The 26,330-nt window shown below is 42.6% G+C and overlaps 1 protein-coding gene across 1 annotated transcript in view; it reads right to left on the reverse strand.

Moving 5' to 3' along the window:
- Positions 1–1,136: 1,136 nt before the first annotated feature.
- thsd4 (thrombospondin type 1 domain containing 4) overlaps positions 1,137–26,330 on the reverse strand; it is a 71,889-nt gene continuing 46,695 nt past the window's right edge. The window contains exons 7-17 of the mRNA XM_079496341.1: positions 20,759–20,966; positions 16,234–16,409; positions 15,474–15,561; positions 14,028–14,228; positions 13,524–13,653; positions 11,404–11,608; positions 9,410–9,583; positions 7,761–7,934; positions 7,048–7,227; positions 3,180–3,324; positions 1,137–2,773 (exon numbers count right to left, since the gene is read on the reverse strand). Coding sequence (XP_079352467.1) covers positions 2,631–2,773; positions 3,180–3,324; positions 7,048–7,227; positions 7,761–7,934; positions 9,410–9,583; positions 11,404–11,608; positions 13,524–13,653; positions 14,028–14,228; positions 15,474–15,561; positions 16,234–16,409; positions 20,759–20,966 — 1,824 coding nt within the window. The 3' untranslated portion in view covers positions 1,137–2,630. The remainder of the gene's footprint in view (positions 2,774–3,179; positions 3,325–7,047; positions 7,228–7,760; positions 7,935–9,409; positions 9,584–11,403; positions 11,609–13,523; positions 13,654–14,027; positions 14,229–15,473; positions 15,562–16,233; positions 16,410–20,758; positions 20,967–26,330) is intronic.

Genomic DNA, 26,330 nt, shown 5'->3' on the forward strand with positions numbered 1-26,330 from the left:
TGACACAATTTATTTTCCAAACCAGCCTCATGGTGGCGCTATAACAGGGCAATTCCTGTTTTTACCTATAACTGCATTTTCCCTGCATCCCTACACATCTGCCGGTTATAGCGCCACCATGAGGCCGATTTCTGCAAAACACATTGTTTATATTAGTCGCACAGATTTCATCCAAATCTCATGCAAATCGGTACACATGATCTCTGTCATGTGATCAAGACGAGTCTGTTTGATTTCTCAGATTCTACACTGATTGGCTAAGATTGCCTTCCAAAGTCTTCAGGAGTGGCCCGTTTTGTACAAAATGCTGCACATGTCCTGCTCATCCAGAATTCTATCCTCAGAAATGCTATGAGTGATCTGGCTCTGCATTTCCTCAACAAAATGAAGAAAATTGTTGCAAAAAACAAACAAACATGTTTATATCACTCCTAAACATTTTGCCAAACATCACACACACTCCTATCCTCCTGGTGGAGACCTGTGCCCAGAAGGGCACTTTTTCTAGTTATAACTATAATCTAGCTGATCTTGAGGCCTGCAAAACATAATAATAATAATTTAAAAAAATCTTATCAACTAGTCAACTAGTACCAACAAGGTCGACTAGTGGATTTACTAGTCAACTAGTTGCTTAAAGCCCTAGCGTGTGTGTGTGCTTGCGTGTAGGAGGAGGAAAAGCTAAAGCACCATAAAGAAAAGTGACAATCAGGAGATGAAGAAACACCACCAGCTCTGGATTCAGCGAGAGGACACTTTCTGGAGGAAACTCTACTGTAGTTTAGTTTATTATGAACTGTTGCGGCCGCCTGAGTGACCACCTGGGTGAATGCAGATCACTGGCTTCCTTTAAAACAGGCCTGAAAATCCACCTTTCATTAGGCCTCCCTTAGACAGGTGATCCCCCCCTTTACTCGCATTTTCTTCCACTCTCTACAGTCTCTACATATAGTGTGTTATTGTGATTACATTGAATTTTGTTGTTATTTTTTCATGTCATGATTATGAATTGAATACATAGGGCCCGAATGGAACAGGACTTGGTGCTATCCTTTTAGACCAAGTGACTGTACTCTGTTGCTGTTTTCACATTGACTGAGGTGACAGCAAGTATGTCGGAGGGGATATAGCCCTATTACAGTGCGATAGACAGAGCTGATGTGAAGTGCCACACCTACCATCAGCTCCCAGTACTTACGGCACGACTTGACACACCTAAGATTAGGCTCTACTATATACGCTGGTGGTGTCTTGGATCAAACCCTTGACCTTCTGGTTCAAAGGCAAGTGCTCTACCGACTGAGCTACCCGGAAACAATCTATGTGTGTCATCATGTGTATAACTGTGTATTATGTATGTTTAGTATGTGGTTTTGGACACAATGTGTGACAAGAAATTATATCAAGAGAGAAAGACCCCTAATTAAGCTAGCTTCTTGCACACTTACAACGCAATAGTTCATAGAGAACTAGGCTTTAAGCAGCACCGGTCCAAAATGGAAGCTCTGTGTACGTTGAGGACAAGTCTTCTGTTCTCCCGACAACAGGGAGGATTCTTTGGTCAGCTACCGTTTGGCAGAGTTCAATAGTACTTACTGATTCATGATTTTAGCACTTCATAGTGCTTCATAGCACATGTGAGCAGTCATACCATAAATATCGTCTCTCTCGGGTGGAAACCTCATACTGTATGTCCAAAACAGTTACTTCTCAGGATAAAAAAAGAAAATACACATCAAAAGTAGCTGATTCACAAGCTCAAAACGTGTCGCTTTGCGCTACGTTTTCAGCTTGCAGATCTGCTACTTTTGACACACGTAGTATGATCAAGTAGGGTAATAATTTACGAAAAAACACAAACAGTTAAAATATGGAGATTCTGCCCGACAGCAACGATATGCAGATTGTAGTGAAGAAAAGCTTATTAGAAGGTGTAGGATCTATATACTGTACAATATACACAACAATGAACAGCTCTCCAACTTCTCCCTGTACATGTCCTGTTATCATGGCAGCCCAGAAGTACATTTTCATCACTGTCATTTAGCTTAGCTGACTGAGAACTGCAAACCGCTTGTCATGATTCGTGAAACGGTTCCCATTTGACTGGACGTACCGGGTTTGATCCCAAAAAGGTTTGTACTAGGTTCTTCTGCTTGATGCTGCTTTCTCTGGTCCAACCATTATTCAGCCAATTCTCAGCTTGTCCACAGTGAAGTAGGTGTGCCGAATCATGCTCGAGGACGGTTTGATAGGACAGCTTGTATTTGACACTACAGCAACCTTTTGGAATAAAGGCCAGGGACAATCTGGCTGTTTAGGGTTAACTGCTTGCATTAGACAGTGACCCCTCCTCCAATGTCCTACTGTAGGTCAATGTGTATCCACCGTTATTCCAAGCTATTCCCTGTGACGATCTTCAAGCAAATCTAGGACGTGTCCCTTCTGTCAGCTGATTATTTTCGTCACTCCTAAAATAAAAGTGTCCATTCCGGGCAGGTTCAGGCAGTTCGACAACACCCCCCACTGACTCCCTTCTGGGTTAACGTCTTTGACTCAGAAACAGAGTGCCTGCCGTGGGTACAGAGACCGGGCCCGACCGGGGATCCTAGGGGCCATGGGAGAGAGCGCTAGCTGCGTCCACGGTGGATGGACTGTCTATGGGCCACTCGGGTACAGGATGCGCAGCACGTGGTCTTGTAGTAGTCATACACGCAGAGGCGAGCCTGGACCACCACGTTACAGTTGAAATACTTGTCTCTGCAATTCTCATCTGAAACAAAATGAAATACATCCGAATCATTAAAGTCTTAAACGCAAAGTAACACTTGATTTTAATGAATTATTTAAAGGTAGGGTAAGATATGTTCCTTTGTTAAAATAAGTGTTAAATAGATTCTGAGACCGTACTCAATGTTATAGAGTGTTTGTTCAGTAACAGACTCACTGTCTCACCAGCTCTTTAGTACACATAAAATGCATTTTTATGTTTATTAAATAACTGGAGACTGGGAGACCTCTGTTACTGAATAGCTATCAGAATATACTGTAGTGCTTCAACCTGCTTCAGAAAAAAGGGGTTGTTTTAACCAAAAAATATCACTTAACCTACCTTTAATACAAGGTTTCAAAGTGCTTTACAGTATATAAAAAGCTGATCATTCGGGGAAGTGACTGACCTATTTGAGGTATACAGGGTTCTGGGTTGCAGTCCTCCTTCCCTGCTGGTTTGAGATGTTCCTCACAAGCCTCACTGGACCGCATGTCATCAGAGAGACAGCGCACCTCCCGCAGACGAAACCCACCCTCACACGTCTTAGAGCACTGGAGGGGTTAATGGTAGACAGTTAGAGAAGACAGAACGGAAAATGTTTTATATACTTTTACTCAATTATACTGTGAAGTTTCCCAATACCCATTACAAACTACTCACTATTATACAGTACTTCATAAACAATTGTCTTGCTAAAGCGATTTAATTCTTTGGAAGCAAATCTGAATCAACTTTATTGACACGTCAAACAAATTACAGGTGTAAAAGAGTGGGTGAAATTATTTTTCAACATTGCAAGTACAGTTGAAATAGGGATAGAGAGAATCGAGAAGAAAGGGACACATGAGAACAAGAGCAATCTTCACATGCAGAGATTAAAATAGGGTGCATTTTGCATCCCAAAACGCAGTTTATAGTTAAGGGACGCAATAAAACAACAACCTCTGCATCCACGGGATGCGCTATTGTACTACTGTACTGTTTTTTATTCTAGTTTATTTTGCTAGCTTTAGTTAGAATAATGATTTCTTCTTCTGTTTTCTACATGAATATAACCACATTATAACCATATAAAATGAAATGGGAGTTAAATGCTGCAATTTGTAAAAATGGCAAAATATGACTCCTAACGTCGTTGAAGTGGGACTCATAAAATGTACTGGGACTCATCTAAAAGACCATCCCTGCATCCCGGGACTCATTACATTGAAAACCTATTTACATCACTGACATGTGCATGCTAGTTCAATATTATGAACAGATACATATACCAAGTGTCCCCTATGGTCCCCATTAAACCTGGCATTAACGTGCTTCCTGGGTGATCAAACTAGTGCTCAAATGCATAAAAGCCAGGTGCATCCAGACACACTGAAGGTAATCAGAGATGCATTTGGCCATATTGAGTAATCCACATGTACAGTACAACCACATGAAAGGAAATGAGCTTACAAAAGTCATAGGCAACTCACACTGTAATTTACACTAGTATAAAATGACTCAGCCGACAAGAGGATACAAACAAATGTAAATATCATGAGTAAAGTGACGAGTGCGTTTCTCAGATCTGATTTCAATGTGTATACTGCAGACATGTTAAATAATAATGGCAGGTTAAATAATTATCTGGATGCAATCTAGATACAATACATGTTAAATCCACATGTAATAAAGCTGAAGAAAATGTAATAAGTAATGTAATGAGTCTCCACTAGCCGCCGAGATGAAAGGATGTGTCTTGTCGCACTCTCGCGCTCAGTCTCAGACTGTTTACAAAAAAGCGTATTTTCTCGCTCATTTTCTCTTTCTACTCCTGTGGATTATGGACTACTTTAATTCACCCTGGTACTATCATCGCGTGGAAATGGGAAAAAATGGATTACAAGAATAACACCAGTGTTATTCAGTGTTAAGCAACATCACAGCAAATTTTATCTCCACAACAACAATGGATCTAAACACCTGGGCCACAGCACGGTTGGAATCCACGCGTTGTTAACCTGCAATCCAGCTAGACGAAACAAACCCAAAATCGACAAAAGAACGTTTTGTTTTATGATTCTGCTACTGTCAGGAGACATACAGCTTAACCCTGGTCCTGTGACTACTAGACAACAGGCGATGAAACTGTTTTGCAGCCAGGAGGTCGCTTCCTCCTTGTCAGAGAACGTCGAGATCACATCGGACAACAACACAACAACAACAACAAATGGATTCCACCGGCCAAGCGACGGCCGCTTACAACAACACCGCTGACTTCCCTCCACCCCAGCCAAACTGCGCACCCACCCAGGAGACACAGACCTAGTTGAGGTCCCGGTTGCGAATATTGTTTTCATAGGAGACCATGCTACCCCACCCTCCACTAACTTTTTCCCATCACTTGGACCAAGGCACAAACAAAAGGGCCGGTCAGGTAGGCCATGAAACACAGCGCCATCATCGACATTCCCGCTTCCCCCCTCCTCCAAGACAAACAAACAAAGGAACGGTAGAGCTGACCGTGAATCACCGTGAATGGGGGTGGTGTTTGCATGTATATCCACAAAGATACTGAATTCATTACCCGTACTGACTTGCAGCATGTTGAAATTGAAACTGTGTGGGTTGAACTAATTTTCTAAAATGCTGAATCAGTACTAGTTGGCACAGTCTATAGACCTCCTGACCAACAAGGCTTCTATGATATCCTTGAGGGATACTTAGCTGAGGAGGAGGGTACAGAGAAAATTCTGATTGGTAATTTCAATTCAACGTAAAGAGGCGCCTGTTTTCAAATAATTTAGTAGGTTTTGTGATCTGCATAGTGTCAGCCAACTAATTACCCAACCCACTAGTGTGTTTCTACTCAAACTGTCATTGATCTCATTCTGACCTTGGACAAATCTAGAATCTCCAAGAAAGGTGTTATTGTATGCGGGCTTAGCGATCATTTTATGATATTCTGTACCCGCAAAAAACAAAAACGTAAGACCGGCTGTCACAAAACAGTCATATCTAGGGACCTACTCTAGTGAGGTCTTTAATTGGAGAGTCTGGATTGGTCCGATGAGCTTAAGAGCACACTTGTCGAAGAAGCATGGCTTGGCTTCTTGGCTTCAAAACCAAATCAGTACTGAACAACATGGCTCCTTTGAGAACCATCAGGGTCAAAACCCGCTCGGAGCCATGGATGAATTCGGACCTATTTTCTACAGTCTATGATTCGGACATACTGACTGCAATGACAGCCAGAGACAAAATATGCTCTGAATTTCTAAAATGCAAGTCAAAGCTTGCCAAGCGCTTCGACAGTGATCTCCAAGCTCAGCTGGACAACCTAAAAACCTGTTCAGGTATTATCATTCTAATGTTGCTGCTATTCTACATACATACAGTTAACATTTGCTTTTATAAAAAAGGGTATATTTGAAAAAACAAAGAAAAGGTCAGACAATTGTCTGTCCTGATGAAGGTCTAATTGACCGAAACGTCGATCCAATAAAGAGCAACATTTTGGCAAGTGTCTGACAGTGTGCGGGACCTTTTCTTAGTTTTTTCAAAGATACCCTTTTTTATGTATGCTATATTGCCCTACGCACCTGTCACTAGCCTTCTGAGGTGTGCATCAGCCTTTTGCTAAAAAAAACCTTTGCTTTTATGACATTTCTGAGACAATTCATGTTTATGCAACATGAATTTGAGCTTGTCGATCTGCTACTTTTGATGTTTTGAATCCTGAGAAGTAACAGTTTTGGACATATGAGGTTTCCAACCGACAGTGACGATGTTTATGGTGCCATGATGATGAACATGAATTTGATTGCTAGTTTGATCATCCTAGAGCCTGGGTTTGCTCGACGTTTCTTCCAGTTAAGGGGGAGTTTTTTGTTACCACTGTCGCAAAATTGCTTCCTCAGGTCACATGTACATTGCTGTGATTTGACGCTTTAATAAAATTGAATTGAATTGAATTGAATTGAATTGAATTGAATTGAATTGAATTGAATTGAATTGAATTGAATTGAATTGAATTGAATTGAATTGAATTGAATTGAATTGAATTGAACGTCAAAGACTGAACATAGCCGATGTACAAGCTCACAGCACGTCGCACAACGTGCTGTGAGCTTGTAAATCTGCTATTTTTGGTGCAAAGGCATGCTTTCATAGAAGACACGCTGGCTTCTAATGGAATCCAAATGACTGAAGTCAGTCGTGGCGACTGAGAACGTGAATCCATGGAGTCCGGTGTGAACTGTGAAGTGAAGTGTGGGCTGGCTGGTGTGCCTCACCGCGCTCCAGTCGGTGTGGTACCACTTGGCCCCACACTCCTTGAGGTGGCAGCTCTGCTGGCTGAGCGGCCGGTCCAGGGAGGAGCACTCGTATGGAGGCATGACAGCGAAGCCCTCGTCTGACTTCATCAGGCACACCACCGCCCTCTGCTGGCTGCCTGAGCCACACTCTGCAGAGCACTGGAACATAATATACACACAACACAACATGTTTACATGTTGCCAACTGAGCATACTATACATACATCCAATGCAGGAACAGATTGAATAAGTAAAAGATTATTATTATTTTTTTAATGAATACAATCTTCATTTAAAGATTGTCATAAGCAACTAGATAAATGATACTTTGATGGAACATCCGATTACTAACTGCCACTGGACATGGATTGATGGATGTGGGGATTGAACCCATTGCCTTACTAGGGGACTAAATGTGTGTTACTGTTTTGATTGGAGAAAAAAAAGAAAAAAAGAAAATAATAATCGGCCATCCCGATTCTCTAAATATCGGCATCAGCATTGGGCACTGAAAACTGATACTTGGTTGATCACTACATGTATTGTAAGACATTACAACATGTAAACCACCAGAGAGACACCACATCTGTAATGTTACTGTAAAATAACTGTGTAATCCTTGTGCTGCTTTACTGTAGATAACTTCTCTTTGACACGGGCATGACCTCATCTTATCCCCGTACCGTACATACCTGGCTCCAGGGACCAGTAAACCACTCGATGTGGCTCTCGCATGCTCCGTTGTTGCAGACCTGCGAGTCGGCGGGGCGCTCATGGCCACACCCCTCCAGGGGCAGGCTGCTGATTTGGTTGGTTAGGCAGAGCACGCCACGCGTCCGTACGCCCATTCCGCACTCAGCCGAACACTATGACAAGAGCTAGACAAGATTAGTCTCTGATCATTTTTATGGAGAGATAAAAAAAAGGTATAAATTGATCCATTCGAGAGGTTTTGGATTGACCAATATTTCCAACTAAAGTAACGCACTGTGAGCTTGTATATCTGTATAGCCAATGCAAAAATCTAAAATGACAAGGGAATCTTCAAAAGAGCATAGATTGATATCAGCATTCCTGTTCTTCAAAATATCAGAATTAGTATCAGCCTTGAAAGATCCATTTCGGACCACCTCTAATGTGCATGTAACTTGTCACAGTGGTCACAGTGGGTCAAAACACTATTACCAAGTGATATAATGGTGTGTGAGTGACAAGTGAGTGACTTACTCGTATTAGTGAAGGGTGAACAGATTATTAATTTAAAGATGTCTGCACGCACAATGGACCACAATATGGAAACAAGCCCTTTAGGGCTTTTTGTGTTATATCCTATTAGCATCATTGTAAAATCGCACTGTACTTATTGCAAACTGTTAAAAAGTATTCAATCAATCGAAAACGTCACTCTATAAATGCCTCTTTCGGCCTCTGTGCTAAACCAAAAAGGAGACACTCGATAAACACATACTGTATGTATTATTTAAGAAAGAACTAAAGATAGCATTAGAAAATGGAGGTCCTGGGTATGTGAAAAAAAGAAAAGTAATCTCCTGTGAGAAAGGGATTTTTTTGTATCTTGTATTTATTTAGACAGAAAGTAAGAAAGCAGAGGCACTGATGGGATTTGACCCCAGGCCATCTAAGCACAGATGGGGGTCTGAAGGCAGTGATCCTAATCAGTATCTCATGGATGGGCACAGAAAAATGAATAAAGGTTGTGCCTAAAAATAGAAGAAAAAAAACCTAACCCTAACCCTAATACAAGAAAAACTAAAAATGCCTTACTTAGTGTTAATTTTGTCGATTAAAACTATGACAAAAAATGTTTGTCGACTACAAAATCAACTGCAAAGTTAGTCGACTGAAATCTTGTGATATTTAGTCGACTAAAACTATAACTTTTCAGATGACTAAAATGTGTCTAAAACTATTATTTTATTCAAAATAATAAATCAAACATTGCTGTCAAAATCAACACTGTTTCATAGTGGGTAAACCAGTAAGTGCACAAACCTATAATGTTTGTGTTTTATAATATAAAAAAGTGTCACATTCTGGGTGAACTGCAGACCGTGTGGGGGTGTGTGTCACAAACATACATGCCCATATACAGTATGGGGAGAACACTTTAAACTAGATTTAGGCCGTTATTTCTGAAATAGCGGCCTCTAATACTGTCTAATCTCCAGGCGGAGCATAAATAGATACTCAATACGCAACATTTATTTCAATCCTGAACGATGGTGACAATAAATATTTCAATTGATTGATTGATTGATTGATTGATTGATTGATTGATTGATTGACTGACTGCCTCACTGGCAGACGGAAATGAGCTTACCCTATCGCCCCAGTTGGTGTAGAACCAGCTCTTGGCACAGGCACCCATGTCACAGTTCTCCATGTCGCCGGGCCGAAGGTTCATGTTGCACTCCTCGTCGGGAACAAAGTCACCCACGTTGCTCACACAGCGCACCTCCCGGGACCTTTGGCCCAGCCCACATGGCACTGAGCACTATAGGAAGACACAGGCAACACGATTACAATGAATGCACTACTAAATTAACGTAAAAAGGGATTACAGGTGCAGTGTTTATAAAAGTTGCACTTTTTACTGCATGGTTGCAACCCACCTCGCATTGCAAGCTGTTGTGACTCGTGGGCTTGTAGATCGGCTATTTTCACAATATTTATCTGTGGAACCGAGTCAAACTAAATGTGATGCCTCAGGGTCAGGCACCCCATATGATTATTTTGGGGGGTCACGGCATGAAAAGGTTTAGAATGCTGTCTGAATAAATTAAACGCAATAAAATATCATTACTTTAAGTCACACAGCACACAGGCCCCTTTTCCACCTAAAGAACTTTGGTTCTAGAACTGGTTCTGTTCTAGATCCTTGGAACCTTGGTGCTTTCACAGAACCGCCAGACATTTTTTGGTTCCAGTTCCGAACCAACATTTAGTGTTCTGAACCAATTAATTTCCAGTGGAAACACTCTGAACTGGTTCAATATTAGGCAGGGAAAAATAAGCAAACCGGTTCAACACCGGTGGAAAAGGGCCCCAGTTAAACGGGAGGGAGAACAATTCATTTTCCTGGGCTTTTATTTGGAGAAACAAGCTATGTATTGTATTCATTATTGTCAGGAGGAATACAACCTCTAAGAAAATAGTATGAAGCAGATTTTTTTTTTTTTAGCATTTCTTGACTGTCTGTTTGGGGTTGGAACTGCAATACCGCTGGGTGACCCCACAGTTGAGCAGCCTACATGCCCATTCACACTGAGCACTATAACTATATAACTATATAACTATATAACTTCCCAGCTCCTAATCCAGACAACAGTCCTGTCAAAACTTGACTATTGTAACTCTCTCCTTACTGGCCTACCGGCATGTGCACTGAAGCCTCTCCAACTGATCCAAAATGCCGCAACTCGCTTGGTCTTCAACCAGCCAAAATTCTCTCATGTCTCCCCCTGCTCCGCTCCCTGCACTGGCTCCCGGTCGCTGCCCGCACAGAATACAAAACTCTGATGTTGGCATTTAAAGCAACCAAAGGTATGGCTCCCCCATATCTTGCCAGCATGATTGAACCCTACAAACCCTCCCGCGCACTCAGATCAGCCAACGCAGGGAAGCTGGAAGTACCCTCACTAAAAACGCCGGGACAACGCTCCACACGTCCCAAACTCTTCTCCCTTCTGGCCCCAAAACTGTGGAATGCACTTCCCGTTGCAATCAGAACTGCAGCATCACTCCCGATCTTCCGCCGTAGTCTGAAAACCCACCTTTTCAGACTCCATCATGGCCCATAGCACTTACCCTACCCCCCTTAGACAGCACTTCTTAGACTTATATAGCATTTGAAACAGACTTATAGCATGTCATGTAGACAGCACAATAAGTGCATTGTATGTAGTCACAGCACTTCATAGTATATATGTACAGCATAGTATAGCATATATGTATAGTTTATATGTATAGTGTCATTATATAGATATGTTCTAGTTATAGTTTATATGTATAGTGTCATTATATAGATATGTTCTAGTTATAGTTTATATGTATAGTGTCATTATATAGATATGTTCTAGTCACGTTCTTAGCTTATGCATGTTTCGCGATAAATGCATTTTACATATGTGATGTATTCCCATGCTTTTTGTTCTTGCTTAATGTAAGTCTCTCTGGATTAAGAGCGTCTGCTAAATGCCTAAATTGTAAATTGTAACTAACAATAAAACTGTAACGTACAGTATAGAGTATTATCACAATAAAAGTATAGTTGCACCGCTCAGTTCACACAGGTGTGAATTATTTTGCACTCACAGAACTCCACTCTGTCCTGATCTGCCACTCGCTGCAGATCTTCAGCTGGCAGGTACTGGCGGTTTCGGGTCGTTCCAGGTGGCGACAGCGGCTGACGTGGACGTTGAGGGAGCGGTTGGCGTACACTTGTCGACACAGGACCTGGCGGTGCTGCATGCCAAGGCCGCAGGTCTTACTGCATTCCGACCACTCTCCTATGTCCCAGCTGCTCATGGGAGAGAACACAAGGACCTCGTTGTCAGAGAGATGGATATGTGATGATTGGGTGGCTAGGGGAAATCACATACGTGACTTAATGAGGTGATCACTAACATTAGTGTATTTAAGACTGTATGAGCAACCACATACTGTACATTCAGAATAAAACTAGTGTGTACTGAATGTACTGCAGCAATAGCAAACGTGTTGTTCTATCCCTAAAGGTCCTTTCAGATGAGCAGCGATTAATGCGCCTAGTAATTCGTTTGAAAGGGGTTTAATGTCGGGCAGAAACCAATTATGTCCAAAATATAAAATGATCAACAAAAACAACACAATACTGCATAATCGAAGTTGGTATTATGACTTTATACATTGTCAGATACTTGCATGAGTCATTATATTATCATCACTTTAAATCCAGCTGAAGTGGAGTTTGGGAGGTTTTTGACCAGTGAATGTGGAGATAGATCATTGATTACAATGAGTAATGAGGAAATAAACCTGAGTTGGAGTTAGGTGGTTTGGAGGTTTAGTCAGAAGCGCTTTTTAATACTTTTCATTGGTTCCATATTGTATATTATATATACAGGCGTAAACTATGCACCTGTGTGACATTTGAAGATGATGCTCTGCATCCATGAAGAGTTTCAGCTCCAAACGTCACACAGGCACTGTGTGGGTGCCAATACCAACAAAGTCGCCCTTTTACCCACTCACTCCAGGCGTACAGCCTCAGCCTGGTATTCCTAAAGTAACCGAAGAAAATTATGCCCAGGAAACCTAACCCTATTCTTAAACTTAACCACAGTAAAACTATGTCTAACCCTAAACTTATTTCTAACCTTATTCTCCGTAAAACAAAATACAAGAAAGTATACAAGAACCGCCGCACTGAGCGGTCGGCGTGAGATCGGCAGAACAAAACAAGGGCGAGATGGATTATGGACGACAGTACCCGTTACCGTGGGTGAAATACATTGCCAATACTTGCTAAACTGGAGTGGTTTGTTGTTGTTGTCTTTTCTAGTTTGTTTCTAGTTTTGCTCAGTACCTGATTAACGTCTCGGATTGGATGTGCATTAACAATGGATAACTCTATAATCTCTGTTTGATATTATTCGGCCCCTGTTGATGGCAAGGACACTGTTGTGTGCCAACTGTGCCAAGGGCATTCAAGTGAACTAGAGCCTGTTAGGCCTTGGTCAGTCTTTGGTTTATATCCAGTATCCACTATCAATTTAATCATAATCACAAGACATGGCCTGCTTCAATAAAAAAAGAACACTCCAGTCTTTGTCCTATCTATGCTAAAACAGCATAATTAAACAGATGATTGTTGTTATTAAACCCCACCTATCCTCTAGAACACATCCCAATCCTCCTCCTTCATATCAGAAAAGCCCAGGGCATAGAAAGCTAGAAGCAGTCTATGTATTCAGCAGAGTACATATTAACCTTTGCTTACAGACATTTTATTATTTTTAAAAATGATATAACCCATAACTGCATGAACCACATGAACCCTAGCATCCCTATTCTGGGGGCGAGCATTTGGCAAAAAAAATAGCATCTCTGCTGGATTGGCTATTTTCAGTTAAACTATGCCTAAACCTAAATGTATTCCCAACCGTAACTTTAGAAAACAATGCCTAATCCTAAATGTATTCCTAAACCTCACCTTAGGAAAACAAATACAAGAATACAAAAAACAAATCTTTGCTTCTGGAGGTCCCTGACACAAAATATTTTCGAGATGGGGGTGTTGGCATAAAATACATTTTGGGGGTCCTTGGCAAATGACATAACAACAGTTTGAGAACCAAGTATGAGGGAGACAGAAGGTAGTGAGAGGGGGTAAGCTCTTACAAGGCTGGACAAGTATGAGGGAGACAGGGTAGTGAGAGTGGGTAAGCTCTTACAAGGCTGGACAAGGCTGAAGGTTACAGGGCTCTTCCTGTGGGCTGGGCCTCGTGGTACTGTCACACAACGCATCCGACACCGCCTCATGGTTCACCCGGTGCACGCAGCCAAAGATGGGGTACCTGAACCCTGACACAACCAATCAGAAAGTACACATCTTCATACAGAGCCATGTAACAACCAATCAGAAAATAGACATCTTCATATAGAGTTGGAACAGAGTTTCTAGCTAAGACTATGAAGGACTAGTTAGGTGCCAAAAAACTGAAAACAATGTCATATCCCCATTGAATTGAATGGGAAAGTGAAATATCTATAAAAGTGTAATTCAAATTCAAATTTCAAAAGGTTCCTAAGTAGGCCAAATGTTGTAGAGTTGGAACAGAGTGTCTTGCTAAAAGTATGAAGGAGTAGTTAGGGGCTAAACTTGGTATGGGAGTAACAATAGTGTTATTGAAGTAATGCAGTGATTTGGAAAACGAGTGCATTTATGCAGTTCTGACCTCTGCCACAGGAGGCGCTGCACTCCGTAGCCCCAGACAGTTTCCAGTTGTAGTCTCGTTGGCGTCTGGGGGGCTGTATGGCTGGCACCTGGTTGTCAGGGACATGTGCTGGGTACCGTCCCTCTCCAGCTGGGTTGTAGCCCTCATGGTGGGTGTTGCCATGGTGATTGTATCCCCCGCCCTGGCCGTTCAGGGTGTTTCCTGATGTGTGAGGACATACACAGGAGGATGTGTGAGGACATGTGTAGGACACATGAAGCACTGCGATGCAGTAGCAACATGGATGGAGAGATGGATGAAACTTCATGGATTAACCCATTAAGACTGTTTTCTGGAAAAACGTATGTTCCTGTGGTTCCAGTGGTCCTCAAACCTTTTCATGTCAAGGTCATTTGTGATCGCACTGGAATGCTTGGAACGCCACGCCCCCCCTGAGGCACTGCTAGAGTGTAAACTGCGCTCAATTGCCTGGCTGTTTCCAGAATGTATAATAAATTAATTATAACGTGCATCCGTTAAAACTGATTTAAAAATAAGAGTTTATAAATAGATGGACAGATGGATATGGCCAGTTCACGCTTCTCCCTCTCTCTCTCTCTCTCTCTCTCTCTCCCTCTCTCTCTCTCTCTCTCTCTCTCTCTCTCACATGCACGTTACAAATAATAAAGCGTCGAGTTGATATAAAGTGACTCGTGAGGCGGAACGCCTCCCTCTCTCTCTCTCTATCTCTCTCTCTCTCTCTATCTCTCTCTTGCACACTTTAAAAATAATAACAAGCGAGATATAAAGTAGTTGTCATCGAAAGGAAACATGTATGATAATTATAATTAGCCTCCATCCATTCACACAATTGCACCAGATGATGGGGATGGGCAATGATTAGCCTCCATGCATCCATCCATTTATTCACACAATTGCACCTCCTCTTAAATCAGAGATGAGCTGGCCTGTTCCTTTATAATATATCCACGTTTCCTTTCAGTGACAGTGTGACAGTGTGCGGATCCTCTTCTTTGTCATCCAGAGATCCCTTTTTGAATGTCAAGGACCCCCATCTCCAAGTGTTTTGAATGTCAAGGACCCCCATCTCCAAGTGTTTAGTGATATATTGAATGTCAAGGACCCCCATCTCCAAGTGTTTAGTGATATATCGAATGTCAAGGACCCCCATCTCCAAGTGTTTAGTGATATATTGAATGTCAAGGACCCCCATCTCCAAGTGTTTTGTGATATATGGGTCTGGGTGTGGTTCCATTTGCACACTCTCTGAGTTAAAGTAACACTTGAGGAATTTCACTGATGAGATCAAAAATCCTATGAAATGGGGGTCTGTGGCCTAGTGCATATCAACATGGTGGTCCTTGAAAGCAAAGGGTTTGATTAAAAGGAATCACTGCTGTATGTATTGATAGACAGACAGACAGATCTAGATGTGTGTAGTCTTACCGTCTTGCCTGTGGTTTGGCTGCTGGGGGTTGTCAGAGGGTAGGATGTACTCATAGTGAACACCAGGGTTAGGTTGCTGGTAGATCATCTGAAGGCAAATATATGAGATTTACTGGAGGACAATTCAGAGAGCACACCAAATATATGGTCGCTGTCGGGTGAAAACGTCATATGTCCAAAACCGTTTTTTTATCAACAAAAACAACAGTGAAAATAGACGATTTACAAGCTCAAAATGTGAAGGGTGAGAGGCGTTGTGAGCTTGTATATCTGCTATTTTCACTACTTTTGTGCGACACTGTTGTATGATCTTTTTATCATTTTATTTTTATTTTTTGCCGTGGACATGCAAATGAGCGGACAGTACAAGAAACCATTACAGTTCTATAACACTCAGAGTGTATGGTATTACAGGGGTCAGTGGACTAGTGGAATAGTGGAATAGTGGACTAGTGGACTAGTGGAATAGTGGAATAGTGGAATAGTGGAATAGTGGACTAGTGGACTCCTACAGTATATGTGTCATGGTAAATCAGTGTCATACATATTCTGAAGAAAACCTGGAGACTGACATTCAGTAATTTGGGTCTTATGGTCAAAACATTATGATGTTATGTAAAAAGTAAAACAAAATAAAAATGTGTCCACGGACAACTGCAAGTCTTTCTACGGACACCCATGTCCGTGTACGGACATATACTGTATACTGGATGACCCCTGGACATGACCTGCTGTAGGTCTGGGCCGATTGGTGACTCACATAAACATCCAGGATCTCATTGGTGGGGCCCTCGGCCAGGAAGGACTCCCCAGTGGTGGTGGTGATTTCATTGGGTCGGCGGTAGGTGAACATTGTCCCGCCTCCCTCATACTTCCCTGGCCGGTCAATGGCCCAGTTCCCGTTGATGATGGACCGGCCCGATCGGCTACGGAGAGCTGAAGGTGACAAACAAGACCGACAACAACCTTTAACTGACAGAGTTCCGACAGACAGGAAAACGGTTATAAGAACCACTTCCACGTAATTGCCGTTTAATGTGAAAACGTTTAGACGTAATGAGCAATGTAGTAAAAAGAAAAAGGCTGAACCCCTGCATTTCTCACTTTAAAAAACACAATTACAGGAGAATAAACGATCTCACATGCAGTTTCAAAGCAGCAACATTTTATAAACGCGACGAGACGACCACCTTGTTTATGCTGGCAAATGTTTCATGTAAATCCTGTAATGGAATCTTTCAAGTATCTGTCCACTGATTCTGTGGATTAAGGACGAGAGGCCATTAGAAAAGCATTAGATAGGTAACATTAGACAGGCGTGTAGGAGAGTGTTTGGACAACTAAAAGCACATTAGAGATGCATGGCGCAGAACAGAAGTCTATTGAGAGAGCATCAGCGCTGCTGGAATGAGAAGTGCTGTTGGGGAGATTCCTGATTCGTGTCCCTGTCTTCTGTTTCCTGGCACCCATCAAAATGTCATTCCTAAAACCTGCTGTGTACACTGTACGAACCTCAGAAACAATTTAGTGTGCATACTGTATGTAACAAACAGGTCTCTCACTCTCAGTAACAAATGGATACATTAAATGTGTGTGTGTGTGTGTGTGTGTGTGTGTGTGTGTGTGTGTGTGTGTGTGTGTGTGTGTGTGTGTGTGTGTGTGTGTGTGTGTGTGTGTGTGTGTGTGTGTGTGTGTGTGTGTGTGTGTGTGTGTGTGTGTGTGTGTACTGTTATTTGTACAGGAACACTTTTACACAATTATTGACAATATGAACCTTAACCTATATAGCCCCAGGGGTCTATACACTCGACACCAATACACACCATGGGTCAGATTGGGTCTTCAACAGGGGGACCGGGAACCCTAGGGGATCCTCAGAGCTACTACATGGGGATTCGCTAAGTCTTAGTTCGATAGATACTTTTTTACATGAACCAATTGAACCCCAGCATCCCTATTCTGGTAAGACGCTAATTTGCTGCGACGCGTTACTAAACCTGTTACTTTCGCCAAAGAGGTTTGGTGGACATGGGGAAAGAGTAAAAGTACACAAATTGAGAGTTTAAGTGCACATAATCCAAAATATTAATAGAATAGATAATGTTTAAACAAGAACACAGTCTATGAAGCCATCTAAAAAGTTTAATCTACAACACAATGTTATACAATATGTAGTGGGGGTCCCTGCTTCATCTCTCTCTCAACTAAGGGGTCACTGGCCTGAAAACGACACCTGATCTAAGTATACACGAAAAATAATTGCTGAAAAAGCCGCTGTTTTCGGTGAATGTTCGCCCAAAAAAGTTGCGTTTATTGTATAGGCTAATTGCAATTATACAATGCAATTCATACTTTTACTTCTGTAAATACAATGTGTGGGAATCGTTCAATCAATATTTCAAAACTAACAAATAATTGTATTTTAGCATTTTTGCTTTATTCCGGGGGTTGTTGCTAATAATTACTGCATTATGGTAAACCAACTCACTCTCTGAGCCATATTTTCACGTCACGACCACAATTACAGTAGGCCTATTTTACAAAGAAATGTGATATATTTTTATTCCAACAATCATTGTGTCACGTTTCTGTTGGAACTGAGGTCTTAATTTCCTCTACAAGCTGTTATAATACGTTCCTCCAGAGCACTCACTCACTGAAAGGAACTATTGTCTATCTATGCATACATTTCCACTTATGCATTCATTGTGTGCGCCGCAGTGCGCGTGTGCGCGTGTGTGTGTGTGTGCGCGTGTGTGTGTGTGCGTGCGTGCGTGCGTGCGTGCGTGCGTGCGTGCGTGCGTGCGTGCGTGCGTGCGTGCGTGCGTGCGTGCGTGCGTGCGTGCGTGTGAGGAGAGGGGGGTACTTGAGTATATGACAGTGAGTCTGAGTGTAAGAGTGCACTTTGCAACCCAGTTTACACTTGAAAAGCAGCCACAGCAAAGAGAAAGACAGAATGAAAGCGAGACAGAATGAAAGCGAGACAGAATGAAAGCGAGAGAGAGAGAGAGAGAGAGAGAGAGAGAGAGAGAGATCCATCTTTAGTGTTCCCGTCTTCTCCCTTTTCTTTTCTTTTTTCCTTGAGGAAGCGGTGAAATTCCTCACCTTAATTAAAAAGGCTGAGGAGGCTGAAGGGCCATGGTCCTCTAATGAAAGCTTGTTTATACACTTTCCCCGAGGGGGGAGGAGGAGGGGGGGTTCAGGGAACCTCTGCGGGCCGTGTCTGCTCTGTCCCTCAAAAACCTACTGCTGAGACGTGGCATGGCTCTCATTAAACCAATGTCTCTAGCCTCCGACAACAAAACACTGACATTCCAACCAGTCACTACTGAAAATAAACAGCTACTGTGTCGCCGCCGCTCTTCGCCTGCTAAAGACACCAATTATCTGTAGAGGAGCACTTCATTGGGAGGGCTGTGGATAATACCCGCCATGCACGCTAGAGAAGGCGGATGGACGCCCTCCGGGGTTGATCTGCCTTATAATTAGAAAAATCTAGTCCGTTTCACGAGTGTGGCATGCTGCCGCCTGGCGCTGGGCGCACTGCTGTGACTTGGGGAATACAGTAAATGCAGAATAACGCATAATAGTCCTGTATGCCAGTCACGTGGTTCTCAAACGCTTTCATGTCAAGGACCCCCCCCCCACCCCCCCGAAACCCTAACCCTAACTGCAAAAATATTTTGTGCCAGGGACCTCCAGAAGCAAAGATTTGAATTAAATGTTAAAATGTTCACTCTGAAAAAACGATATATATATATATATATATATATATATATATATATAATATATATATATATATATATATTCAAGATTTGTAAAATTTTTCTAAATATAGCATATCTACAAGCTCATAGTGCAGCACAAAGTGATGTGCTATGAGCTTGTATATCTGCTGAGCATATAAGCTTGTAAACAACTGCTGTATTCTATAATCTTGTCAGTGTCTGTGTTTGTTGCCTCTGCCAGGCCAAAAGGCATGGCACATACTATGTTTTGCCGGGTGTCCATCTGTCCGTCTGTGAGCTTCTAATCTCCGGCACTGTTGGCCCGGTCGGTGCCAAACTGTGCACACACTGCACTCCCTGGATGTTGCAGCCAGGAGGCCGATTTTTGCAAAACTCATTTTTGGACAGTACTTCTAAAGATTTTGTCAAAAAAATCACACAAATCAGTACACAGTATCTTTCAGATTTGTCATATTCCATCCTGATTGGCTAGCTGCTGCCATGAAATGTGAATTCCAGTGTGAAACACTGCATGGTTTGATGTAAAGCTCTGCTTGTCCTTGGTGAGTTTTGATCCAGGACAGGTGGTTTATGGTAACTGTAAGCCTGGAAGGTAATTGAACTCCCCTAATGCTGTCTGTAACTGTGATACACTGGTAACATGATATGATTGGATGAATATCAGGGCCATGCTATTTGGCTTACCCTATTTTTATTACATTCTGTTATACCTTTTCTATCATCACAGACATGATTTTGCTGTTTGTTTGTTGTTTATCTTTCTGTGTGTTCGCTTTGGGGTGAAATGTGAAACTATTTTTCTGTAGGTTTCACTTAATTACACATTCACTTTCTCTCTTCTTTTTACGTCTTCTTCTCAGAATGCAACTGTTATTTATTACTGTGCAGCCAACTAAACTAAACTAATCTACATTAATCCATGCAATCAGGGAAAGCATCTGTGTGATTTTAGATTGTCTCTTAGGATTTAGAACATTGGTTTAGTACAGAGTACTAAAGTACTAAGTATTTTTATTCTGAATCATTTTGAATTTTTTAACACAAACCTTTTCCGGGTATCCCTGGCTGGCACAAAACATTTTCAGACGGAGGTCCGCGACCAAATACATTCCAAAACATAAGCCTATCTCACAGAATTTCCCCGCCCCCCTAAATACGCCCCCTTTCGGGGTTAGTGGTGATAGCGTGACGTCACTCCATAGACGCTACATGTTAACAGAGGTAATTTAAGAAGTCTACAACTTTTGTTTTCTCAAGGTAAGGTTTGTTCTATCTGTTCGACCTGATTTACCATCTTGTTTGCTTCATAATAATATTGGTCTGTCACATTTTTACATTATAAAATGTACTTAGATTCTCCAGAGAAAAAAACGTGTAAATGCTCATGTTAAAGACACCACTATTTACCGGAAGTGGGCGTGGAAAGCGGGCTGTGAGATAGGCCTATTCTGGGGGTCCTTGGCACGAAAGAGACCTGAGACTACAGTCTCAGGTCTAAATGGGTAAAAGACCAAGAGGAGAGTGTTGACATCTCACCTAGGTAGTTGCGGCTCTTCACCATCTCAGTGACGTTGATCTTGGTGGCTCCCTCTGGGATCTCCACTATCTTGTGGTAGCCCACCTTGGACAGGCTGTGCTGCTGGAAGAGGCCAGAGACCAGCCGGCAGGCTGTGTTGTCCCCGCCACACACGCCACACTTGTCCATCACCTTGCCCGAGCCGAGGTAGTCATCGCAGCCTGGGCTCTGTCACAGAGAGGAAGGAATAAATTGGACTCTTGAAGTTGAAAGTTACAGCAAAATTCACCTATTCAAGAAGGACATGCCAGAGGTGGCCAATAGCAGAATGGGTGGAGAGGACGTCTGGGAATCAGAAGGTCCCCTGTAAGTGTCTTTGAGCAAGGCGCTTATCACAAACTGCTCCCCAGGTGTTATATAGTACTGTTTCCCAAACAGTGGGTCAGGACACATTAGTGGGTCGCGGGTCGCGACACAGACACATTGTTATGGGTCCTCTTAGTTTTTATTTCCTACATTTGGTTTTTTATTATTATTATTTCAAAACTTTTTTAAAAAGCATTCCCAAAAAAGCTACATTTTTCATGAATTAATCCAACGACCACGGACAGATGGACGGACGGGCGGACGGACGGACGGACGGACGGACGGACGGACGGACGGACGGACGGACGGACGGGGTGCACAGGGTGGAAAACACAGCTACGCCTTCGGCCTGGCGGAGACAATAATCTAATTATCTATAATATATACAATTGCCATTCCGTATCACTTTACACTGTGATTGGCTGAGCTTTGCATAACGTTTGTGGCGTGGGAACCATGAGAGAGAGAGAGAGAGAGAGAGAGAGAGAGAGAGAGAGAGAGAGAACACATACCCTCTCACACAATAAGTCCTTGTGATGAAGAGATAGAAGAGGAAGAGGAATCTGTTAAATTGGCTCTTATCCATATTTATTCTCCTAACATTTCCCTGACACCTCCATGAGGTATAATGCTGATATATGGATTGATGCTTACTCAACTGTTGCAACTTGCACGTGCCGGAACTCCCTCTCGATAAAAGTGTCATCTAACGCCATAAGTACAAATTTAACAAGGAAGTGCTGAGTGTTTGGCTTAAACAGTGAAACACTCTTCAGGTGTTGATCTGTTGAGGCCATTTGTCAACGCTGTACAGTACAGTACAGCTGTATGCAAGTGGAGAAGGACACAGCAGACGTTACAGTAATTAAACACAGGAACATACAGTACTGTACATTTACAAAGCTCGGCTTAGCTTCACCTGCTCGCCCAAACTGCATAGACTCCATCATAATTAACTAAAATAATACAACAACCAATTAGTGGAGGCCTGGGTCCTCTCCCGGAGTCATATTCTTGGCACGGTTAGAGAACAGTTTTCCTCTGGGGGCGGAGAGTTTTCTGTTCATTGGTGGCTGTGAATAACAGGAAACGTAGCTACAGTGAGTATAGAACACTCAAATCAGCAGTCCATAAATTCAACCCAACAAGCCATAAAAAGCAGCTGGATGTGTTACCAGGTGTTCCAGGACTGGCAGCGGTCCCACTAGGGCCCGTCTTGGACCAACCCGAACCTTTCAACCACTCCACTGGGACCACAGTGACTGTATACTGATGCCAAGACCTCTGTGATGGCTCAAGCTGGATTTATACTTGGCCGTGCACCGGCGCACGGTGTCACTTACCGAAAAGAGCTCTATCTACAAGCTCACAACGCGTCGCAGCAAGACACTTTATGAGCTTGTAGATCGGATATTTTCGGTAGACGACACTGCGCGCAACAAAGTATATGAAGCCCTCAATTTGACAAGGATACAAGCAGGCGGAATTGGGCATTAGCCTTTCTTTCAAATCCTCTGATTGGACAGCCGCCAATCTCCTTGCTTTCCTGTCTGCTCAGACGTGAGAGTTGTGGCTTCACAGTGCCCCCAAATGCGTCATTCACACGAAGCCCTCCATTTCCTAGCCGTTAAACCATCACAAACAATCTCTTCCTGACCCCGGGTGAGGTATTATTATTACTAAGCTTTCTGTAGCTACCCAGCTTTACGTGTGGTCTCTAAGTGCTGAATATAACTCTAAAGATAAATCCCATCAACAAATGTGAATAAGATGTGTAGACAGTCATAAAAAAGGGTTTTGCAACAGATTGCAGTGAACTCCTTTGGCTTAGCTGTCCTGGAGTAGCAATAAGTCACTAGGCTGAGGACAGAGAATGCAAAAGGGAGAGATGAGAGGGAAAAAAAGCGAGAAAGAGATGACGACAGGGAGATGAGGGAGGATGAGAAAAGGAGATCGATGATAGAGGGAGAGACGTTCTGAGGAATCAAGGGATAGATGGAGAGGGAGATGGGCTGAGAAAGAGAGAGTCAAACGGGGAGAAATAGAGAGCAATGAGAGGAGAGGGACATATGAGGGGAGGGGGACATGAAGATGGAGAGACCGAGGGAAGAAAAGAGGGAGAGGCTGAGAGAGGGATGCTGCGGCGAAGAGGAGAAGATGAAGACAGGAAAAGGGGAGAGAAGCGGGCTGTTCTCAAGAGACTAGAGGCAGGCTCAGACCCACCCACTGCAGCTCAGTGTAACCCTAGTCAAAATACAGTACCAACTAGATACAGAGCACCTCCTCCTAAATAGGAAACCAGGTCATGAGAGAAGGATGGGCAAACTAGGGACAGAGAAAAACAAATACATACATTAAAAGAAAAGAAAATTGACAAAACTGCAGGCAAATGCTGTTCTGTGCTCAGTGTGTGGAATGGTGCTACAGTACAGCAAAAGGTAATACGCACATGTCCTTGGTTCTGTTTACATGCATAATAATATCCTCTTAATATTCCGGATCCTTGTGTAGCCTATTCTGTTTATGCTCTGTTGGATAACCCGGATACGCTCTAATTTTGGCTACAAGAATAAGCCTAGATAAAGTGCCCGGCATATTCTGATATCTGGGATACTGAAGCAACATGATGTCTTGCTATGTGGGTTTCTTTATTTCAGAAATCTCAGTTGCACTGCTCTGACACAGCACACTCATCCATAGTCACAGTAGGTAGTTGGAAAATAATGACTTCCCACCAAATATAACATTACTTTCTCAACAGCTACAAAGAGTTGAATTACAAACAGGAAGTTCATAGTAAAAACTATGCTGAAAATCAAAGTGCCTTAACTAGCGGGCGAGGGAAACAAATAAACAGAAAGCGTAGTTTTATTTGTGGGCAGATTGAAACAGGGACACTGGAAAGCATGGTATCAACAGTGAAAATAAACAGTATCCCAAATAAGACTAACAGAGATGTGAGCATGTGAGTTTCTGTTTGTACAAGCCACTGAGAGGGAGAATGAGCAACATGCTATGGCTGTCCTGTGTTTTTGGTGAGCCAGAATCATACACACAGTCAAACATGTTACAAGGTTACAAGATGGTTAAATTATTACTGAGTATAATTGTATCATTAAATAAAGTGCCTAATAATACACCCACTGCAGTATACTATAAAGCACTTTTCTTAATATTTTGACTGGCTTCAGTAAGTACACCACAGGAAGAAAAACAAGGGGGAGGCTTGCTGCTCATGGCATTCTAGGAAGGCTATCGGTTACGTAGCATGAATCTTTCTTTCCCATATCAATTTTCACCATAAATCCCTTGACCTAAAATAACACAATTATCACAGCTATCAGTTCAGCTAGCCTTCAGCTAAGGAAAAAAAAGTGAGTAAAGTAATCCTCCACCTCATAAAGATTTTGACAGGCTAAGAGGTTATCTGTAGTCATTTGCCTGGGAAAACCTCTGAATCACTACATATTAGTGTCAGAGGGGAAAGTGGGACATAATTTATTAACAGACAATCTGAGTTATTGATGTCATATGACCATGAACTTTTTAACGAGGGGGGGACACCCCATATGTAGGATTCCCACTCCTTAGATATGGTAAGAGCTACGGCAATCATTTGATATCTAGTAATGTGGACAGTTGCGCCCTTTAAATCGGCAACTGTCAAGACAAACTTTTCAGCATTAGTCTTGCATGCCATACAAATCACAGACATCCTGATCTGTCCTCCCGATTAATCCCCCCTGAAACAGTCAGATCTTGCCCTCAGGGCTGTCCCTGACAAGAGGTGACCGATACTGTGACCCCGGGGGACAAAACGGGGTGTCGGAGGTGTCAGAACACATGAGCACAGCCAAGGACATGGGAGACTTAGCTGTTCCTTGCAGAGAAACCCCTGCTCAAATCCTGTTCCTTGCAGAGAAACCCCTGCTCAAATCCTGTTCCTTGCAGAGAAACCCCTGCTCAAATCCTGTTCTTTGCAGAGAAACCCCTGCTCAAATCCTGTTCCTTGCAGAGAAACCCCTGCTCAAATCTGTTCCTTGCAGAGAAACCCCTGCTCAAATCTGTTCCTTGCAGAGAAACCCCTGCTCAAATCTGTTCCTTGCAGAGAAACCCCTGCTCAAATCTGTTCCTTGCAGAGAAACCCCTGCTCAAATCCCGGCTTTGGAACGGAGATGAACACTCGAGCCCAGCGAGGGGCTGAAGGATACTTTTTTCCTTCTTCAGGGATATGCGTGCGTTTGGCTTTTTCCAAGTCATTTTATTTTATTTTTTATTTATTTTTTTGTCAGGGGCCACATCGTTACTGTCTTTATTTTCACCTTTTCTCTGTGGGTGGTTTATGCCATCTGGAGAAGACAAACACCCCTGTTTTCAGTGGAGCTACAGTAGGCCTATAGTAGGATTTTAAACTGTCACTTGAAGCGTATACCTTCATCTGGAAATGGTTAGGCGTGTCAGGATAGTGGAGTCGACTCAGAGTCAACAGGGGAACGCTGAAAATAACATTATTCTTAAAGTAAATCTCAACAGAGTTTTCCCCACACACTGGAACCGGCATTCACTCACTGAATAGCTGAAATTGTAGAAACAAAAACTCACTTATTATTGCTAGTGCCACTGTGGATTTCTTCCATCTTGCAAAACATAACCAGGCATATAAACTCCAAGCCTTAATCTGAATCTTAAACTAGCCGGGCAGCTAGAGGTGCACACCTGCAGTACAGTATACAGTAAATGCACTGCAATGTGTGCTGACTGAGCCCTGACGTTTAACCAACTCTACAGAATCTCTCTGAGAATGGAGCATTGCATAAGCCTACAAACCAGGGCTCCTGGATTTCTCCTGGATTTGGTAGTAAACTCCCACAATTCACCAGAACACAGACCTTCAACCTACTATGTTAAAATGTTTCTGGGGGAGGACGGCCCCCAGGCAGTGCATGCAGTCATACAGAGATGTTTACTTAATAATGAATGGTTATTATTAAAGATGAGTCTTACATTACTTCAGTCATCAAATCAATTTCTGTAGGCCTACTTTTTGGCCTACCTCAACCTGGTCTCTCTCAAGCAGAAACGATGAACCCAAACCAGCGAGGAAAAAATCTGATATCTCCATAATAATTTCGAGTTGTAGTCTTGTTAGGTTGTGTTTACATGTGCGCTGTAGCCTCGGAAACCCAGACGTTTTTATTTCCAGGGAGAAAAAAAAGTCTGGGTCCG

The sequence above is a fragment of the Electrona antarctica genome (assembly GCF_951216825.1).
Source record: "Electrona antarctica genome assembly, chromosome: 3".
In the NCBI taxonomy this organism is placed as follows: Eukaryota; Metazoa; Chordata; class Actinopteri; order Myctophiformes; family Myctophidae; genus Electrona; species Electrona antarctica.